The sequence below is a fragment of the Notolabrus celidotus genome, chromosome 10 (genome assembly GCF_009762535.1).
Source record: "Notolabrus celidotus isolate fNotCel1 chromosome 10, fNotCel1.pri, whole genome shotgun sequence".
Classification (NCBI taxonomy): domain Eukaryota; kingdom Metazoa; phylum Chordata; class Actinopteri; order Labriformes; family Labridae; genus Notolabrus; species Notolabrus celidotus.
In genome coordinates, this window is record NC_048281.1 from 15,856,198 (window position 1) to 15,877,078 (window position 20,881).

The following is a 20,881-nucleotide window of genomic DNA, read 5'->3' on the forward strand; positions in this document are numbered from 1 at the left end:
TTATGGCAAAAACAGATTATTTCATAGTTTTGATATCTTCAGTATTAATCTACAATGTTGAAAATAAATAAAGAGCATTGAATGAGAAGGTGTGTCCCAACTTTTGAATGGTAGTGTATATTTGAAATAAAACTCTGGGAACAAATGATGAATGTGATGACTGCGACGGCTACCTTATTATCTGTAGGCAATAACAATATTAACGAACATCAAATAAAAGTCAGAATTTACAAATGTTTATTGTAGTTATGTTCTTAACATATATTTGTATTTATAAAATGCAAGAAAAGATAATACAAATATATTAGAATAAAGACATTAGTTGTACAATTTGTAAACAAAGTGTGTATCAGCATTGTCATATATCTTCTCATTTATAAAGTAGGCTAACTCACTATATGTGTATATGCTAACAACACTACATGTTACAGGAAACAAGCTTAAAGTGCAGACAACTTCAAATACTTTAAAGTTATGTATGAAAAGATCAGCAAAAAAGACATGTTCATTTGAACTGTCTCTGACCAGTTTAGACTTACATTCAACACATCCACTCTAAATCAGTCATTTTGTAATCAGTTGGTCTGATCATCTAATTTGTTTCCCCTCCTCCTCACATCCGCATGACCGCCAGCTTCGATTTCATCAGATAGCTGAGACAGAGAAGGACCCACTTTGGTATTGTCCTCACCTCCTGCACTGGTATTCAAAGTATGCAAAACCTGGTCGCTGGGACGTTTCCAAGATGTTCGAGTGGAAATCCAGAGGATTGCAACCCCGAAGGCCACAAGGAGCACTCCCATTATATTCACAAAAACTGCCTCTGGGGGAGAGTCCTTATACTTCCTTGATGACAAAGGAAAAACTGGTTACAGAAATTGTGAGGCAGTTCATTCATGTGTAACATCAGGTTTGAAGATTTTAAATAAATTACTACTAAAACATTCTTGTTGTAATACTTACAGGCTAAAAATAAGTTTCTCTGTTATGCCCATTAGTGCCACTGCAATAACACTGCCAAAAAGTGAACGTCCGACAAACACATGGAGGGGCATAAATGCTGCTCTCCAGGATAGTGGTGTAAATGGTATCAAGTAGATGATGGCTGAAAGAACAATCTGCTCATTGAAGAAGAAAAAACATTTACTCCTCTAACATTGTACCTTCTTGTCAAGATTGCTGCTCATTATATATATATACAGTTTTTCAGAAGACTCAAAATGGAAGATGTTAATTTTTTTATGTGCGGCTGGGCTGATTATCTTCTAGCTATTGCAAGAAGCATAATATAAAATTAATATGTCACAAAACCAGCAACCCTCTTCACTGTCCATCACAGTAAATAATTCCAAGAGGTAATTTCTGTACCTGCAGAGAGAACAGTATCAGAGCTGCTAGGCCCAGCCAGCTGTGCAGACTGTACATGTTGGGGATATTGGCAGCGTTGTGGAAGTCAAATACTGCCACGAAAGAAATAGTCGCACAAATGAACGCTGCCAAGTTCAAGCCTGCATGGATGAACTTCATTATTAGCTTGTTGCACTGCCAGGTCCATGGGAGTCTGAAGACAATGATGGCTGCAAGAGAGAGTCACTCAGGGTCAGTTAAACAACTGTTGATGTAACTGTGATGCAGTTTTTTTTACATAAATTCCATCGAAGACGGTTTTCTTTGAAAACATACCTGGGGTTGCACAGTGGAGGTTTCATATATGTTAAAGTTTAATATGAATGTTGTAGTTAATGGTACCATCTTTTATATTACATATAACTTTTTAGGTCGAAAAAATAAAGGGAAGTCAACATGCCATGTGTCAAAATGCTTCCCCTTAAGCATCACCTGTGGTTTCCTAGAGTAAATAAGTTTCTTAATACAGACTTTGCTTTAATTGTATACATTCAACAGCTGTCACCCCCTTTAAATTCTCGGGGGAAACAATCGTTGTGCAATTTTTTCCATAAGAAATGTTTTCTTGCTGACTTTCCTACAGATATTCATCCACATTCAAATGTCTTAAAAGAAAACACTCTTCCTAACACTGTTAATTCTCAACACAACTGTCAAATTATGTCAAAAAAGTTCAAATAAACACAGTTCATTAAAAAAAAAAAAAAGAAGACTCTCACCCGCTCCATTCAAGAAAATGAAGCCAGACAACATCAAGACCGGATGCCAGTTGAATTCGGCTGGTCCTCCATCCCAAGCTAAACCCTCTCTGTAGTGGAGAACCCATCTCAGCACGAATATTATGGTGACAAACCCAGCTGCTGCGGCGGCAAACAGGGCGACAAGGAAATGTCTGAAATTCTCCATATCTGCCAGAGCAAGTTAGAGGCAGAGAGCGACCAGACTGGTCAGCACTTACTACAGCTACAACTATTTCAAGTAGAGGCTGAGGAGAGGGCGGGCCAGGTCACGTGATCCAGGAAGAAGGCGTTTTATAACTTTCCTCATTGCAAAACAGGCGAGAAAACGAATGTTTTTAATCCGGAGAGGGAGGAAGATGTTCCCAGATTTGGCGCAGTTTCCTTTTCTGCCCAACAGAGCCAGGGCCTATTTGTTTTTGCTGTAAGAGGCCTACACAGCTCGTGCTTCAGGTGTGTAAAAGGTGAAGCAGGTTAGCAAAATCTAACCATATTCAAAGCTTGTACGTGTTTTTATGCTTAGAATAGCTGCCACAGTTTCAAAGTGATTGTATGGGGGTTTTTTTTTAACAACTTTGCTATTTATTTGAATTTACACCTTACCCAAATTATAATTTCAGGCTGCATATTTTATAGTTAAGAGAAGGGATGATCTTATTTTAAATTGTTCTTCCCTAAAAAGCAAGTTAAAGCTCCTGTAGGGAGTTTTTAGCTGGTTAATAACCACACAAGAAATGATACTGGTGTCCTTAAATGACCTAATAAAGCAAACATGACCATCAGCAATAAGTTTTATAATTTGTACAGAATTATTGTAAAGCCTGTAAATGATGCCACCGGGCAGGTTACAGACCTGCAGCCTGTTGCACTAGCTGTGCATAAGTTGTGTCCTAAGTTAGGTTGTAAAGTTCACACTGAACCATACGTTGAAACTAGTTAGTTTGTAACTTAAGTTGTGTCGTTGTTTGGTTTCAACATAGAGATGTAAGGTTCATCATTACTAGTAGACCATAACGTCCAAACTAACCAAAACATTGTTGCAGATATGGCGTTTACACTTCCAGCAGCCAATCAGAGGAAAGCACCAATTTTTATGCATTATCTTTCGTGCCTAATCTTCTCTGAACTAACAGCTGAAACAAACTAAAGTAAAGTGATAACTATAGCCTAAAGCCTCAATCTATGGTGTGTGTATAATAAAAATGACATCGTGTGGTAAAATTATCAACTACAACATATGTTAATATTCAGGTGCGCAAATCTTGGTCATCATATTTTTCCAAAGGATGTAATCTCTCGTGGATATTGCGTTGCCGACGTAATATAGCTGGCAGAACCCTCCGTATCTCCTCATCCTCCAAATCATCCCAGCTTTCAATACGATGCGCCATGGCAGCCAATATACTCTATGGAGGACTTTACGCCAACTATGAGCCAAGTGTAAGAATTACGTTGGAACTTGGGCTGATGTTGGAACTATCTCAGCTGGTGCAACGCACAAAACGTTAGTAGAGTGTAAACTCCATCCTAAATGAGAAATTGCGTTCAAACTAGGCTACGTTTGAACTTACACCCAGCTGGTGCAACAGGTTGCAGATGATCAACAACACCTTACCAAGTCGCTAATTTTTACATTTTCCATGGCAACGATTCCTAGTGATTGATGAGGGCTGTCCAGAATCTCTGAGTCAGGAGAGAGTGGGTTGTTGGACACTCCCACTGGATCTCATTAACCCTCCTCCATTCTTGAAAACTGGATGCATGTTAAAACCATAACTATGACATTTTGATGACTAAAGCGTCTTCCTCATCTCAAACCTCAGCACAGGGGGAAGCTAAGGAATAAATTCCCAAGTCCTTTAAAACACTTAACCAGTAGTTTGATTTAAAACTTGCATTATTAAATGAAGTCAGGTTGCTTTACATTAGTTGTGGAATACGACAATATATTAGAATATCCCAAAACATGTTAATGCATAATTTGAACATATTGAAACAACTCCAAAATATTTGAATGTCTTAATGAGCATGAGAAACACAGGAGGTAGAAAAGAGTAACTTGGAAAAATACATCATTTTAATTTCTTAAGAGAAACGGTTTTGAAAAAAAGAGGTCCTGTGACAGAACATGGTCAACTGTGTAGAGCTCTACAGTGATTTTAAAAGATACAACTTCATTATAAAGTATTACAAGAAAAAACATAATGGTGGGGATGTAAAAAGCAGCACCACAAGTTTTACAGTACAAAAGCAAATTTTGGAAACAGATATTTACACAGTCTCAGCAAAACTACTTCACCTTTCAGCCACTTATTTTGTTGTGCTCTCAAGTTTATACACATGGCAGCAGAAGTTGGCGTTCTTTTGTTCAATATGAACTATCGTGTCTTTGTCAAAGACCAGCTCATGTCGATAAGTCTGAAACAGAGAGAAAAGACCACATCTGAAATTGTACCCAGAAACTTCATCTTTAATTATTGCACAATCACGTCGAGTCACTCACTTCATCCCATGGTTCATCGAGATCGACTGTGTGCAGCAACTCCCCGCTCAGGTTGTCATGTAGTCGGATGCTGGCTCTTCCTTCTCCCTCCTCGCCGTTAGTTACCACAACAGCCAGAAGGTCCAGCTCATCCTCATATTCCACCGTACGGAAAGTCTGTGAAGTAATTATATTGAACACCTCTGATCACATTGGCTGTGTAAGGTCTATGTATATACAGCAATGTTTCTGCTGGTTACAAGTAGAAACGCCATATCCAGCCAATCTGTAATCTTTTTAAAGATCTTCATAGTCAAAGTGCTACCTCTTGTTCTGGGTCATCATCCAGCTGTTGAAATCTTCTCTTGACTGTGCGGCCTGATGACGTGACAGTGACCTGTGAGGTAGGCTGAAGGAAACATTCAATTTTAAGACAGTTATCAATGTCACAGTAAACATATAATACATACTACACATGTAGTGGTCAAACAAAGTGTAATATGCCTACAAGGTAAACACAACACTTACATTGTTGTTTCGATGGGTTGCCATGGAAAAATCCAAAACAACCTTTGATGGCAAACTGCTGTTCAGTTCACCCAGGATTTTGAGGACACTGCGAGCAAAGAAAAAACATTGTGTGTAAGATTTCCATCACAATGAAATTATAATTTGAAAAGAAGAATAAGTCATACTGTCTGAACTAGCAGAGTGCGAGTTATTTTTGACATTTGTGGAAAGGGCAGATAAAAAACACATTCTGAGGCCTAAATCCTTAATTCAGCAGCAAAGTCTCGTAAATCAGATGTTTGGGTATCTTTAGTCTCCACACCACATTTTACGAGGGCTTCACCCTACTCACAGTTTAGTCAGTTGAATTGGATTGGCTGTTTTATATGAAGCTTCAATTTTCTTATCAGGCATTATTACACATTTCCTCAAAACCATATATGAATCTTGTGTATTCCAGAAACACCTGATGTCTGCAATCCAAAATAAATCTCCAGACGACAACTTTTCAACTTCTTTAAACACATCACCATTATTTTTAACAGTATAATTAAAACCTAAAAATGGAAGCTTTTTAGTCTGCTGGTAAGCAGCGGTAAGATAGCTCTGTTGGTATCTCCTGAAGTTCTGATGTATACCAGAGAAACATAACATCACCATCGGGTAGAAACCTTGTATCTCAAAAACCACTACTTTCTAGATCTAGGGATTCAACCACACACTTTCTTTTTACATTTTCGTCTTTTATAATTTAGAAAGCCTACCGACAGATATAAAGGAAGACCAACAGCATTGAATAATTGAAAAAATTAGAATGATTAAATGTTTGTTTCTGTTTTTTTCTTACACAAAATTATAATACAGTAACACAACTCTGACTGGACAAGGTCTAACATTGACACGCAAACTAAAAGAAAGAAAAACAAACAAACACGTGATAACCTACAAAAGGACAAGACTTGGGGACAAGGGGTGGAGCGTACATATTACTGAATGCATCGCTAAAGATCGGGAAAAAGAAAAAAAAAGTATACATTAATGTTCTTTCAAAATTGGGTTTAAACTCAAGTTTCAATAGAATGTTTAAATGTTGAGATACAAGGTTTCTGCCTGACAGCGAAAAGCATTTTTTGCATGAAGCTACTGTATTCTGTGATTTCACTTATTTTTATCCAACGGTCATTTTTAGGGATGCACCGATCCAATCTTGGTATCAGATATCGGCCAGATCGGACTCAAAAAGCTAGATCGGATACAGGTGACAAGGCGCTGATATATAGTGCCGATCCATATGGCAGATCTATTCATCTCAGTTCTATGTTTTTCTGTGTTTACAACAACCATGTGCGTCTCCTACTTCATCAGCGCCAGTCGGTCCATGCATTTTTGCCTGGCGGAGTATGATGGAGGATAACTACAGAGGCTTTGCAGTTTAGGTGCATGTCACGCTTCTTTTGCTAACAACTCCACCGGAAACTTGCAACATGTACAGCTTTAATGTTTTGATGGATGGCAGTCTCACTGAAAAATAGTTGCCAAAACATGATTCTATCCTCACATTAAGGAATAGAGTTTGTTAAATCAATACCAGGATCGGATTGGCTAGTATCGGTACCGGCAGATACCAAAGCCCAGGTATCGATATCGGTATCTGGACCTAAAAAGTCCAAGAATTGGTGCATCCCTAGTCATTTGCTTTTGGGAAAACACCTGTTTGGATAGTAGTGGATGATTAAAGGACAGCCCTTATACAGCCATCGCAAGACTTCTTATCACCAAAGGCCCAAGCAAAAAACGTATCTCAACAACTCATTTGCTGATGTTGATGCCTTCGTTGGACATCAACCTATATTTGTGGTTCAGTGTTTTGTCCAAGGACACTATAAATAATGATGCTTAGGTCATCAGATCAAACCACCTCTGTTTTGATTAAAGGTGGACCGGCCATAGCTGCACCCTTATAATAATTTAGTTTAATAAAAAAAGTGAAATAATCCTAATCTAAAACAAGGAGAGGAACTTTACACAAGCTAGCCACTGCTCACCATGAAGCCTTACTAACACCCTGTGATGGCTGAAGTAGTGTGTCAGAAACATTGATTTATAATATCAAACATGTTTAATCGGTGGTGCCAGTTACTGGGTAATTTTGTTTGGGGAGGGGGAGACTTCTGTGGCTAAAAAAGAGGAGATTCAACTGACAACATCTGAGTCACCTTTGTATCTCTTCAACTGTAGATTCAATACATCCACATTCAAAGAGCAGCTCTAGATTTTACCACTGCTGTTTCAGTACAGTCTTCATTATGTAAGGGAAAGAAGGTTGATTTAAGAACTCACTTTATGGTGATCGGTCCGATATGAATGATTCGCCCTGAGTCGTCAGGGTGGAAGAAGATCCCGTCACTCTCCAGAGAGCAGCAGTTCATGTTCTGAATACCATTTGTTGCCTAATGAAATTAAATAACAAAGAATCTCAGTAACTCTGAAACTAGGACATACAAATCAAATTAATATTTCTGTGATACAAAACTGCATGTGTGCTTCAGAGTCTGCAAATAATCTTGAACACACCATTGTAGAAAAGACAGCCCTCAAAACCCTCCATCTGAGGCAGCTTTGGAGCTTCAAAGAGGGTGAGAGTCTGGGGCTGAGTATCAGTTTAAGTATCAGTTCTCTTCTTTCATGTGTAATAAGTGTAATATTCTATTAGACTGAAGTGTTTCCTCTTTTACAATGTTAGCTTGTGCAGAACCACATAGCTCAAAGCAAAAATAACTGTGGTTTCCTCTTTTAAGGACACAGTGGCAGCTTTCATGTTTTTCCACAAGGTTTATTATGCAGCTGTAGTCACTGACAGATGTCTCTTGTAACAAATATAGGTGAGCACACAAATCAGGAATAATCTTGCCGTCTTTGAACACTGAATTCAGCTTTGGTGTGGTCCTGCTCTGTCGGGACGCTGTATACAAAGACTGTCACAAGCATCTGTGGCCTTTCTTTATCTGACACTTTCAACAGGCTCTAGCTATTTGGGAGGGAGTTGAGTCTATCACCTAAAAAGATTGGGAATATCTATCCTTCAAAGCCACACAGTCATTAATTTTGTCTGTACATTACAATCATATATACTACACCGGTCAGAGTGTATGGTCAAAGAGGTGTTATACTTACCATACTGCCATCCTTGAGGGAACAGATGTGGTGAGTCCCCTGGTGTTTTTTATGTGGTGGTGTGTAGATGTAATGCCATGGATGACCTCCAACCTGGACCCCATTATTGCTTGACACCTCGAAAAGCACCGGAGGGCAATCTGTGAAATAAAATATTTTATATTAGCCTAGTGAAGAAAAAAACATCCTTTCTGAAAGTGGTCCAAACAGGTCTACAACAATCTTTGACAAAAAAATATCCCAGATATGGAACTGAAAACAGACTCACCTGAGATCTGGATATTTACTGGAATGCCAAACGGAGATTCTCCCACTGTTCTGCCTCCGAGAAGTGAACTCGGTTTTCCAAGTGTTATCTTCTCTGTCAAATGCTGAAAACCAGAGAAAATATTTATCACACTATGAGACAAAACTAAGAAGTTGTATCTGCTTAAATTTTGCCAAGATAATATCTTGGACTTTTCATGCCTTTACTGATATGATAGGACGGTGGATATGATAAAAAAAACTGGGAAACAAAAGTGGGGATTGACATGTGGCAAAGGGCTGCCGGTTCAATCTAAGCCCTGGCTGCCTGCTTCAAGGACTACAGTAGTATCTACATGTAATGTCTGTAAAAATTATGTTTTAATCTCAAACAATGAAGTAGATGCATAGACCAAAATAAAGGGGAAAAAAAATCTGGTATCTGTGGATGTCCAGGGCCTTTAAGTAGCATATCCTATTATTTGATTTGGAGAGACTTAAATAATTATACACTTAGCTGACTGCCTACCATCATACCTGGCACCTGCACGCACTGTACTAGTGCACTCAATGTGCATGAGCAGAGTCTTACACAAGCCAAACTTAGCAATCTAGTCATACAAAAATGGTAGAGAAAACTATTTGTATTAGGGATGTACCGATCCGATCCTGGTATCGGATATCGGCCAGATCAGACTTAAAAAGCTAGATCGGGTATCGGTGACAAGGATATATAGTGATATATAGTGCCGATCCATATGGCAAATCTATTCATCTCAGTTCTACGTTTTTCTGTTACAACAACCATCAGCGCCAGTCGGTCCAAGCATTTTTGCCTGGCGGAGTATGATGGAGGATAACTACAGAGGCTTTGCAGTTTAGGTGTATGTCAAGCTTCTTTTGCTCACAACTCAACCGGAAACTTGCAACATGTGCAGTGGTAATGTTTCGACGGATGGCAGTCACGCTGAAAAATATAATGGAAGCCTAAAGGAGGAAGTTTACGTGAGCTGTAGCCTACTGCAAAGAAGGACCAAACCTTCAATTAATGGATTCAGTGTGAAAAAACGGACAGGTTATTGGATTAATTGTTCCGGATCCTTGAAATACAGGGAATTTAACCCTCTGGTTTAGCACTTGAAACCCAGGTACAGTTCACCATTACATAAATAATGTTTCTGACACTGCTCTGCCTGAACCCCAGCCTCACCAAACTGCTGGTACACGTTTATAAACTCTTGAATAATGATACAGTCAGTTTAAAAATGTTTTCTTTATTTTGGTTTACAAAGTTTAAAAAAAGCCAGAAGTTGCCAAAACATGATTCTATCCTCCCATTAAGGAAAAGAGATTGTTAAATCAATACCAGGATCGGATCGGCTAGTATCGGTATCAGCAGATACCAAGGCCCAGGTATCAATATCGGGACCTAAAGAGTAGGATCGGTGCATCCCTAATTTGTATTTGATTGATAAAAATGATGCACTCCACAAAACATCCCTATTTTTGGAAGGCTTTGGCCTTTTAGGGGGGAATCTTACCGATCAGAAGGATTCTCTGACAATGCCTCAGTCAGCTTTAACTTAAAAGTACAGATTAGTGCAGGGCAATCTTTAAGGACAAAAATACAAACAAACCGTTTTGAGGATGTGCTCAAAGCTATACAGCTTCACTGACTTGTTGCTGTGGGACACCATGAGGACACCCTGAGACAGGGCAACATCCGTAACACCATTTCCAAATACCTGAAAGAATAAACTCTTAACTTTAATAATAGCATATCACTCAAACAGACACGTGAACATTTTGATAAACTACAAACACATCTGAATACCTTCTTGTTGATCTCCAAAATGCCCACGATTTCCAAGGGGAAAACACGAAAGATGGCCAAATGCATCACTGTGTTCTGGGTAATGCCTGCCTGTGAATTAAAAAAGGTAACATTCTGTCATCTCCTCACTAAGTCATTGACATCTCCCGGGACAAATAATCTACTAATAATTCAATAAGAGACACATTAACAGATCCCATATTTATTTACCTTGATATATGCACCATACTAATAGAAATACAGTAAAATAACAGGCTTTAGTGGACTTTAAAAGGATGTGTCACTTTTAATTAAGATTCACATATTATTACCTGTCTTGCAAGAGAAGTTTCTTTGTTTTGAACAGATTTCACGTAAAACATCTCTTGGCCAACATCCCATCCAAGGTACCTGTAAAAACAACATGGAGCAAGGTTAAAGATTTTGAAATAACATTAAAGTGAAGATACATTTTGTGATCTTTACTCGAAGGACAGTAAACCCTGACAATACCTGAACTTATGGTTAGGAGAAAGGTAAACCTTTTGCAGCTCTTCTCCCGTTTCAGGGGAGAGACGATACAGCCAGTTATTGGCTGACAGAGCCAAGAGACTGGGTTTGTGATCAGAAGGGAAGGGTAGTGTTTTGTCCTGTCAGGACAAGGCAAGTTAAGTTACAGTCTGAACCTGGGCTGTTAAAATGGAGTCACTGCAAGCTCAATATTAATCAAAAAATGTCTTTGCTTTATTTAACTCACCACTGAGCTCTGACACAGCAAGGCATCTTCAAATTTCTCCAGTTTAGACCTCTTGGGCAGCTTATAGAGGACATGAGGCTGTGAATGAAGACTGACACAAGAAGATTTTTTTCACTTATGTAAGCCTAAAAAACATTTATTACACAGTGTTCATTTTATCTTGGTAGACAACATAAATGAATTGGGTCAAATTGTATTGGCCAAATTATGCATTGGAACTTACTAAAAAAGTGAAACAAATAATGCAACTTCATTGATTTAATATAATGTGCAAAAATACTAAATGTATGTCTCACATGAGTTGGCATATCAGTTGTCTGGCATGGATTTCATTTATTCAGACATTCATTTAAACTGTGAAATATTTGTATATTAAGTAACTTTTGTTGCACACTTGTGTATTGTATGTGTACTACAGATTTAAAATAACCAGGTTAATTACTCATACTCACCAGCTGTAGCAGCTCTGGTAATTTTCAAAGTAGATTTTTCCACTCTCATATGTTATTGTGGATTTTGAAGTCTTACTCCAGACTTTAATGAAATTTCTGTTGTCCTACGATGTAAATGTGTAGTTTATTGGTTAAATATACATTGACACTAATTAGCAGTCATCTTGTAATAGGGTCATTGACATGACATGCATATTTTTGTGTCCGGATCCCTTATTTTCTTTTGAAATAATTTGTTATTCTTAAGACATAAATCAATTGATTCTATAAAACCTACTCATTTTGAATACAATTTCAGTACATTAAAATATTGAGATTTATTTTATTTTTAAGTATCTCAAACCCTTAAAATGTCAGGTGGCGCAACCGTCCAAGCAAGTGAACTGACTTAAAACACTGTAAAAAAATTATTTTAATAATGAAAAATTAAAATTAAAACACCATGGCATGATTTTACATATAAGAACTTTGAAATAAACATAATTTCATAAATATCAATAGGTTAAAGGCACCTAAGGTTATTTAAAAACTTTAGTCCTGCAATTTGCATGTTCTCAAATGTCAGGGTGGCACCACCGTACTCATGGACCTTTTATTTTGAAATTAAGTAGTTATACTGGACTTCAACATATGAAATAATTCAGAGGACCATACTAATTGTCATGGCTGAGTTAAAAGGTTTGTAGATGTCTCTTAAATAATAATAAAATAGCTTTTATTAACTTATAGGTGGACGGTAACACTTTCCATGTCAGGTGGTACAACCGACCTAAAACTGTAAAAAATTATATTTTATACCTGGCAGATAGAATGCAAAAATCCTACCAATTGTAAATGAAAAATATACTCATAAAATACAAATGTGTAAAGCACTGTAACCACTCTAAGGGATACTTCCTAAAACTTTCAGTTAGAATAAATGATAGGAAAGTACATATGTTTTGACAAATATCTGGTTGCACTACCTGACATTTTTTGGGTGTTCAAGTTAAGAAAAGGGTAATAAAAAAAAAAACAATGTAAACACTTAAAAAAACATGATGTGTTCATACAAGCCTTGTTTGAACACATTATTCAAGACACAAAAATATGCATTGCAACCATTCTGGAAATACTTTAAAAAGGCTTATTTGTCAATGACCCAATAATAGCCTTTCCATTACCTGAAGGAGGATAGCCCTGAGGATCTTCATATTGTGTCTGAGAATAGTGCCAGCATCCTTGATGCCTCTACTCCTCCAGCTCAACAGCTCAGTACTGTGGACGGCTCTTTTCCTCCGACACGGCGCCATCATCAGGTGAACCTTGTTCCTACAGGAGGATGCCTGGTAGCATGATAACAGACCACGACCTGTGCCGACCTCAAGACTGCTGCCAGAGCCAGGTAAGGGTGATATGTTTTCCCAGTTGAAGGTGGCAAAACTTTAGGAGAACCCCTCCATCCTCTCGAGAACCACTGGACCCCCTTCCTCGTTTTATGGTTAGCTTGAACACCTGAAGTAAACTGCTTACTGAAGTTTGTACTTCGACATCTCGATTAATTCATTCAAGGTCGCATCTATCTTGTTTTTTATATGACGTAGAGTTTTTTAGATTGAATTGTTGTCCAGGGATAGAACATAAAGATGGCAGTTCACACTTGTAGGAAATAGTGGAGCACGTTGACCGGTGTGGTGTTAGTTTAGCTAGCTGTCAGTGCTAACTGGCTGCACTGTTGCAGCGCTCTACATCCGTCTTCTTCTGCTGCAGGAAGAAGGACGTGGAGCCACCAGGCTGGAACATTAGCGCCCCTCCTCAGCCGGTGGAACTGAGCATGGGTGCTGACCGTAGAGCATGATAGTGGTGGACAAAGTACACAGCTTCCTTACTTAAGTCAAAGTATAGATCCTCCAGGTCAAATGTTACTCCAGTTGAAGTGAAAGTTACTCTGTCAAATTATTACTTGAGTTAAAGTACTGAAGTATATGCTTTTAAAAATACTTAGTATTCAAAGTACTTCTTAAAAAAATCTCAAAACATTGTATTTTCACAATACATAAATGCAGCCAATAAAACATAGGAGTACATTCTGTTCAATTATGTTTATTAAGAAAATATAACTTGAAATTTCTAAAAACTATACCATGGAATAAAAACAGACACTAAGTTACTCCAAGCACAGACAACTTAGTTTGAAATGTTCATCTGGAATGAAACAAATGTTCTATAGCTCAACACACTTTCTCAGGTTGGACAGTGAATATTTGTATGTTTGGGCAGAGTGGGAAACAGGGAGAACATTTCAAACGATAGCCTACGTATCATTCTTCATTTCAAAAACCTCTAACACGGGCTGAAGATATGGACATGGGTGCTCAGGTGGAGAATTATAGCCATCATTACCACCTCTAAATGAACTGCCTCATCTGAGTGAAATTTGCTCTGTGTTTGCTCCACCTTCAACCGTGGAGACGCACGATATACAGGTATGACTAAACCACTGAGACAAACAGAACTACACAAACACATTTTACTGTCTTAGGGATCAGATTTCAGAAAAGAGAAGGAAATTCATGAGCTGACTTCAAAGCAAAAGTAGTGAGTAACTGGAGCATTGATAGAAATATAGTGGAGTAAAAAGTACAATAATTGTCTTCTGAATGTAGTGGAGTAAAGTAATGAGTATCCCCAAAAAATGATATTCAAGTAAAGTACAGATACACAAAAAAATGTACTTAAGTACAGTACTCAAGTAAATTTACTCTGTAGTTTCTCCACTTTGTCATTTATTTCCTTTGCAACAGTAGGGTTTAAAAAGTAATTGTATTTTGTATGTGTTGAGTAAATGCATCTTCATGTTCTGTTTTGGCTTCTGCAGCATTACATCAAAATGTAGATATCCTAGTTGTCAACTTATATGAAGTGTTTCGTATTTTTTCAAAATTCTGCCTTTTGGTATACTCTGAATTTTCACTAGAATGCAAACAGATCCAAGTGTATGAACGCACAGCACAAGTATGTGATTGCTGACACAGTGTTAAGTTGGGTCATAAGGTTACAGAGTTGTCTCTAAAACATCCTTCACCAAGGAGGTTTACTGGGTCGTTAAATTAATGTGCTTAATAATGGTTTCTTGTTGCAGTTTTATGTGATCAGAATGCAATTTAAAGGTTTGGACATAATGATTGAATTTGTATTTTTTTCTTGAATTAATTTCATTAAACTGGAAGTGTTCCCTGGAAACAAAATTCATCAGGAAAAATATAAATGATACTGACAGTATAAATGATTATTTCTTGGAGTAAAACAACTGTCTTGAAAGCAATTATCAGCTGCATCCCACATGAGTCCCATAAACTGTGTTCAACTCTTCCTTTCATTTTTACAGGGAAAATGCATAAGATGCAGTGCTCCTCTGTGGTCAGACTTGCTGGAGTTTTTAGGAGATTTTCTCGGAGACTAAAGAGTACAGGAGGAAGACCTTCAGCTCCTCTGGGTTCCCGGGTTCTGACAAATCCTGATGACATCTTTAAGCACAACATGTGGTCAGTGATCTTTAATGTGTCACCTGCCAAATATATATGCATTCTATGGAGATAGCAGGGTTACAGCATACGTGTGGCTATTTTTAACTGTATACACTACAGTGATATGTCAAAGATTTGTAATTTATTTTAATGGATACAGTTTGTGAGTAACATATCAGCCGTTGTGTTTTACTCTATACACCAGGGATCATGTACAATGGACAGAGGAGGAGAAAGAAAACGCTCGGCAGAAGGCAGAAGAAAATTCCTGTGAACAAATTCCTTTAACAGAACAAGGCAAGATACTATTTTCAAGTAGATTGTCTTTGGATAAAATGAAAATACACTAATTTAAAGTATTCATAAATGTCCCCCACACAGGTAAATTTACAACAGAGGCCTTCCAATACTGGGACAAGTTTTATGAGACGCACCAGGATAAGTTCTTCAAAGATCGCAAGTGGTTGTTTTTAGAATTCCCAGAACTGCTCCCTCCAGATGCAAAGTGCCACAACACAAACATGTGTTTGGATGATCAGCAAGCAGAATACCCACATCCTATGGGATCCAGCACAGACCCAGAGACCAGATACCAGCATCACGAAAGCTCCACAAACCATCACAGAACAGAAGCCTCCAATCATCAGGAGTCCTGTCATCAAGCACCTGCAGTAAAAAATGAGACTGCTTTCCCTGGCCAGCATGCATCATTCAGGATCCTGGAGGTGTTTCAATTTACATTTGTTATTTTACTGATATATACTGTTTCATAGTTTATTGCTAACTTTAAGTGGCTGCACTGAAAGTGTTAGAAAGTAAGTTTAACAGAATTGCTTTGCCAGGTATATTCACCAAAATATATATTTATTTCCCAGGTTGGATGTGGGGTGGGAAACAGTGTATTTCCCATCATTAATTCCATTAAGTGAGTATATTTTTCATATATTTAAATATATTTGTCTGAAGTTAATCCTTTCAATGAAGAGTGAGATTCAAATGTCAAACTTCAGGGCAACCTGTATTTATCAAAAAGCAGCTATTCAGATACATCCAACACTCATTCTTTCTTCACAGTTGTATTGTTCGCAGTGCAGTCAGCATGACACATCCAGTCAAACATCTCAAACTAGCAGGGAATCACGACTCACCACAAATAAGTTGACCTTTTTTATGGAGTTTAATGGTCAAGGGCAAGATATATAAAAGGAAATAGTACTTGCAAATGTTCTCTGTTCTATTAAAATATCCATTAAGTTAACACAAACATTTTTGTTACAGTTCGGAGAGGTCAGCAGAAACATCTGATATTCTGAATTAGAAAAGCAAGTTGCAACACATTGTATTTATTCCTTCAAACCAGAGCAACCAATCAATCCTCGAGAAATGTTCAGGAGGAGTGCAAAGGTGTTGTTCTGATGCCAGATTTTCATCTTCTCCTCACATCAGAATAAAGATAGGAGTCTATTTTTTACTTTATTCAATTCCTTTTTCTGCATCATCCTGTTCACTTGGAGCACAGAGACAGCATCTCTGTATATCTTTTGTTGGTGTGTAAAATTTCTGCATCACTTTCAAAATTAGAAAGTGAAAGGTAAAGGTTAACTCTTGGCTTCAGCGGGTAATCCATGGCCTCATCACACAATTATCTTTTTAAAGTGTCTATTGTGTCCCACAGAGATGCTGATGCATTCGTATACTGCTGTGACTTCTCCCCATGTGCTATTCAACTGGTTAAGGTAGGGTTTTTTCATAATGCATTATATTTTGAGGTTCAAACATTTCTTAAAGGCAACACTGGCTGGTGTCACTTCCAATTAAAAATTACTATGGCTATATAATACTCAAGTAATATAACTGGTAATGTATTTACATTACTTACTGTGATCGTATGGACATCATGTTTAGGATGTTTACAGCAATATCAGATTATGGTTAAGTACCCAACATAAACTGTTAATATATTTGGGTTGATTACATAAGGCTTCAGGCTTTAAAGATGGCTGCAATACAGACACTAAACTATAAGTATCACCTGTACCTGAGCTACCAATGAAAAACTTACATTATCTTCCAACTTACCAGGAGCATCCAGACTACAGTGGGTCTGTGTGCCATGCCTTTGTCCATGACATCTGTGAGGAGACAGCCTCCTTTCCCTTTCCCCCTCAGAGCCTGGATGTTATTCTGGCTGTCTTTGTCCTCTCCTCCATTCATCCAGATCGGTAGGTGAAGGTTACCAGACAAAGGACAGCCTGATATAACTTCTCACCTGTCAGACCCTCCACCCTCCACTACCCCAATATTACACTCAACCTAACCCCTCTTTCCCTGTGCTTCTCAGCAGTCATTACCCAAACCTAAATATACTTACTGTTTTATGTCACATACTACAACATCTTGACAGTGGTGTGAATTACTTGATTTAGTAAAAGTATTAACATTACACTGCTAAGGAACTATATACAAGTTAAAAGTTTTACTGAAGAGAAAGTATCTACATTTGATCAGGGTAGTACATCTTAAGAAATATTGTTTGCTCTTATAGCTGGTGGAGACGATTTGGTTGAGTTTTTGTTGAATTTTTCAACTGATGATTAGTTCCATAATGGATTAATTTGATTATTTTCCTGATTTACTCAGAGTTGATTATTTGTTTGGGAAAATTCTGATCGATGTGAGAAATGCCATCACAAACTACCCAGAGCGACTCCTTCACTGCTTGTTCCCAAAAACACAACAACAAACACAGTCTAATCTCAAATTTTATTTCCATTTCATCAACAGAATTCAAGGAGTTGTGAATCAGCTATCTATGTACCTGAAACATGGAGGGATACTGCTTTTCCGTGACTATGGGAGGTATGACTTCTCACAACTAAGATTTAAGAAAGGTGAGCGGTTCACTCTTGAATGAAACCATTGAACTACTTTTCCCAATTAGTTGTTACCCTTTGTGTGTGAGCAGTTGTGTTTTTCCAAAAGATAATGCATTTCAATGTATTTTAATCCCTAAATCAGGACGGTGCCTATCAGAAAATTTCTACATACGTGGAGACGGAACCTGCGTTTACTTCTTTACTAAAGGTACTTCAGAGATGTGCAAGCTGTATTTTTTTTACACATGTCACAACATGTCTACAGGACCATCGCTTTCATAAGGAAAACTTGGGTCCTCTATTTGGTATTTGTAATTCAATGTTTGGGGATGTTTCAGGTTTTTTGAGTTTAGTTTAAATGTTTGTGTTACTGGGGTAGATAAACTGTATCAAGTTATTGCCCTTTTCAGGCCTGGATATATATAATACCATTCTATTTATTTTCACAGAAGAGGTTCATGATTTATTTTCCCAAGCTGGATTGGAGGAAATTCAGAATCTGGAGGACAGACGACTCCAAGTGAACAGAGGAAAGAAAGTGGCAATGCATCGTGTTTGGATGCAGAGCAAGTACAGGAAATTACACCTGAGTACCCTTTCATCATCTTAACAACCAACCATGTACAGCCTATTCTGAAGACGTATGGCCTTTTTATACTTTTACTTGTTTACACTTATTCATACATTGGAGCAATAAAAACTGTTTTTTATTTTGTTTTCATTTATTTATTTGTTACCAACAGTGTATGTTCAACTAAAACAACTGAATGCAATAAAGTAACAAAACATGTTTTGCATAAAAACAGAGTTTGATGATTTTGCAAATCAAATAAACCCAATATTTAATTTGAAATAAAATTGCAATGAAAATATATTAAAAATGTTGAAACTGAAAGAAATGTTCTTTATGTAAAATAGATGCACATGTTAAATTTAATGGCAGTAATATGTTTGATAAAAGTAGGGACAGGGACAACAAATCACTGAAAAAGTTGTTTAATGGTGAAAAAAAATCATCAGACATTTAGTTGGGACACTTCCCAACTAATGAGGTTAATTTACAACAGGTTAGTAACAGGATTGGGTATAAAAAAAGATCATTCAAGAGAGGCTGAGTAGTAGAAGTGGGAGAGGTTCATCACTCTGTAGGAGACCGCATGAAAATAAAGTTAAACAATTTTAGAATGATGTTCCTCAGCCTAAAATTGAGAAGAATTTGAGGATTTCATCAAGCTCATCATCACCTCTGGAGAAATATCTAAAAAAAACAATCCTACCATGATCTTCAGGCCCTTAGACAGCATTGCATTTAAACAGACATTGCTCTGTAGTGGAAATCATTGCATAGGCTCAAAATCACTTTCTGAAACTGTGTCTGTGAACACAGTTTATCCCTGCATCCACAATGTCGGTTGAAGCTGTACCATGCAAAGAGGAAACCATTTTTAAATAGGATCCAGAGACACTGTTGACTTTTCTGGGGGAGGTGGAGAAGTGTCCTTTGTGTTCCCACCTTGTCACTCATTAAAACATATTTGGTACATCATGAAACCAAAATTGCAACAAAGGAGACCCCCAACTGTTGAGCAGATGAAACTCCAGAAACGGTTCTCCATAGTTCTCAAAGGTTTAAAGAAAAGTTTTGTTTAAAGATAGGGTGATTAAACAAATGTGATGCCTCTGTCCCAAGTTTCTTAAAACATGTTGTGGACATCAAATTCAAATGTAGCATTTATTTTTACTAAAACAATAAAATACCTCAGTTCCAACATTTGATATGTTTTCTTTGCACTCATTTCAATCAAACAGATGGTATACATGATTTGCAGACCATCAAATTCAGTTGTTTTTTTTTCTTTTTATTTTACAATCTAAACAGTGTCCAAACTTTTATGGAATTGGGGTTGTAGTTCCACAGTGGTTCATACATTAGACAATTCCCCAAGATTCCCTGTTATTGGATCATTTAGGTTGGCTTCGTGTTATAGGAAAAAGGAAGAAGGTGGAAGAAGGAGTATTGAAATACTTTTCAATCTAAAGAACCCACTTGGAATACACTTGTCTGTAAGTTACCTAGGCCTTGCAGTCATAACTATTTCCAAAAGCATTGAAGTTGTCCTTTTATCAGCAAATACACAGTGGTGGACAGTAACAAAGTAAATTTACTTGAGTACTGTACTTAAGTACATGTTTTGAGTATCTGTTTTTACTTGAGTATTATTTTTTGGGGATACTTAATACTTTTACTCTACTACATTCAGAAGACAATTATTGTACTTTTTACTCCAGTACATTTCTATCAATGCTCTAGTTACTCACTACTTTTTATTTGAGGTCAGCTCATGAATTCCCTTCTCTTTTCTGAAATCTGATCCCTAAGACAGTAAAATGTGTTTGTGTAGTTCTGTTTGTCTCAGTGGTTTAGTCGTACCTGTATATCGTGCGTCTCCACGGTTGAACGTGGAGCAAACACAGAGCAGATTACACTTAAATCAGGCAGTTCATTTAGAGGTGGTAATGATGGCTATAATTCTCCACCTGAGCACCCATGGTCATATCTTCAGCCCGTGTTGGAGGTTTTTGAAATGAAGAATGATACTCATCATTTGAAATGTTCTCTCTGTTTCCCACTCTGCCCAAACATACAAACATTCACTGTCCAACCTGAGATAGTACCTGAGCCATAGAACATTTGTTTCATTCCAGGTGAACATTTCAAACTAAGTTGTCTGTGCTTGGAGTAACTTAGTGTCTGTTTTTATTCCATGGTATAGTTTTTAGAGATTTCAAGTAATGTTTTCTAGATAAACATAATGTAACAGAATGTACTCCTATGTATTCTTGACTGCACTCATGCTTTGTGAAAATACAATGTTTTCAGATATTTCAAAAAGTACTTTGAATACTTAAGTGTTTTTAAA

General features: G+C 37.4%; 3 protein-coding genes across 6 annotated transcripts; 1 reads left to right on the forward strand and 2 right to left on the reverse strand.

Annotated features, from left to right (window-relative positions):
• Positions 1-220: 220 nt before the first annotated feature.
• On the reverse strand, positions 221-2,605 carry LOC117820064 (cytochrome b reductase 1). Its single transcript, XM_034693707.1, has 4 exons — positions 2,127-2,605; positions 1,369-1,577; positions 964-1,118; positions 221-846 (listed from the first exon to the last, which is right to left on the reverse strand). The coding sequence occupies exons 1-4, from the start codon at positions 2,311-2,313 to the stop codon at positions 576-578; spliced, it is 822 nt and encodes a 273-aa protein (XP_034549598.1). The 5' UTR covers positions 2,314-2,605; the 3' UTR covers positions 221-575.
• On the forward strand, positions 2,474-18,750 carry mettl8 (methyltransferase like 8). 4 transcript variants are annotated; one of them, XM_034693706.1, is made up of 12 exons: positions 2,474-2,597; positions 12,821-12,962; positions 13,328-13,429; positions 14,946-15,102; positions 15,290-15,381; positions 15,466-15,809; positions 15,960-16,009; positions 16,760-16,820; positions 17,167-17,306; positions 17,869-17,975; positions 18,103-18,168; positions 18,410-18,750. In XM_034693706.1, the coding sequence occupies exons 4-12, from the start codon at positions 14,951-14,953 to the stop codon at positions 18,568-18,570; spliced, it is 1,173 nt and encodes a 390-aa protein (XP_034549597.1). In that variant the 5' UTR covers positions 2,474-2,597; positions 12,821-12,962; positions 13,328-13,429; positions 14,946-14,950; the 3' UTR covers positions 18,571-18,750. The 4 variants fall into 4 exon arrangements, with proteins under 4 accessions (XP_034549597.1, XP_034549596.1, XP_034549594.1 ...); XM_034693705.1 differs by lacking the exon at positions 13,328-13,429 and having other exon boundaries at positions 12,821-13,058; XM_034693703.1 differs by lacking the exon at positions 13,328-13,429 and having other exon boundaries at positions 2,475-2,597.
• dcaf17 (ddb1 and cul4 associated factor 17) lies at positions 4,200-13,338 on the reverse strand. The gene is made up of 14 exons (XM_034693702.1): positions 12,742-13,338; positions 11,579-11,682; positions 11,127-11,217; positions 10,883-11,019; positions 10,702-10,780; positions 10,391-10,480; positions 10,194-10,301; positions 8,579-8,681; positions 8,311-8,450; positions 7,477-7,586; positions 5,155-5,242; positions 4,952-5,035; positions 4,648-4,803; positions 4,200-4,562 (listed from the first exon to the last, which is right to left on the reverse strand). Exons 1-14 carry the CDS (start codon positions 12,871-12,873, stop codon positions 4,455-4,457), a joined length of 1,530 nt encoding a protein of 509 aa, XP_034549593.1. The 5' UTR covers positions 12,874-13,338; the 3' UTR covers positions 4,200-4,454.
• Positions 18,751-20,881: the final 2,131 nt, after the last annotated feature.

What these genes read in the sequence shown, in the direction of transcription:
- mettl8 (XM_034693705.1), top strand. Translation starts at nt 14,951, where the DNA reads ATGCATAAGATGCAGTGCTCCTCTGTGGTCAGACTTGCTGGAGTTTTT. An exon ending in AATTCCTTTAACAGAACAAG is followed by an intron (nt 15,382 to 15,465) that starts GCAAGATACTAT and finishes TCCCCCACACAG; the next exon opens with GTAAATTTACAACAGAGGCC. An exon ending in ACAACTAAGATTTAAGAAAG is followed by an intron (nt 17,976 to 18,102) that starts GTGAGCGGTTCA and finishes TCCCTAAATCAG; the next exon opens with GACGGTGCCTATCAGAAAAT.
- LOC117820064 (XM_034693707.1), bottom strand. Translation starts at nt 2,313, where the DNA reads ATGGAGAATTTCAGACATTTCCTTGTCGCCCTGTTTGCCGCCGCAGCA. An exon ending in CATTTTCTTGAATGGAGCGG is followed by an intron (nt 1,578 to 2,126) that starts GTGAGAGTCTTC and finishes TCTCTCTTGCAG; the next exon opens with CCATCATTGTCTTCAGACTC. An exon ending in GAGAAACTTATTTTTAGCCT is followed by an intron (nt 847 to 963) that starts GTAAGTATTACA and finishes TTTGTCATCAAG; the next exon opens with GAAGTATAAGGACTCTCCCC.
- dcaf17 (XM_034693702.1), bottom strand. Translation starts at nt 12,873, where the DNA reads ATGATGGCGCCGTGTCGGAGGAAAAGAGCCGTCCACAGTACTGAGCTG. An exon ending in TTTTGGAGATCAACAAGAAG is followed by an intron (nt 10,302 to 10,390) that starts GTATTCAGATGT and finishes TTATTCTTTCAG; the next exon opens with GTATTTGGAAATGGTGTTAC. An exon ending in CCCTCAAGGATGGCAGTATG is followed by an intron (nt 7,587 to 8,310) that starts GTAAGTATAACA and finishes TAATTTCATTAG; the next exon opens with GCAACAAATGGTATTCAGAA.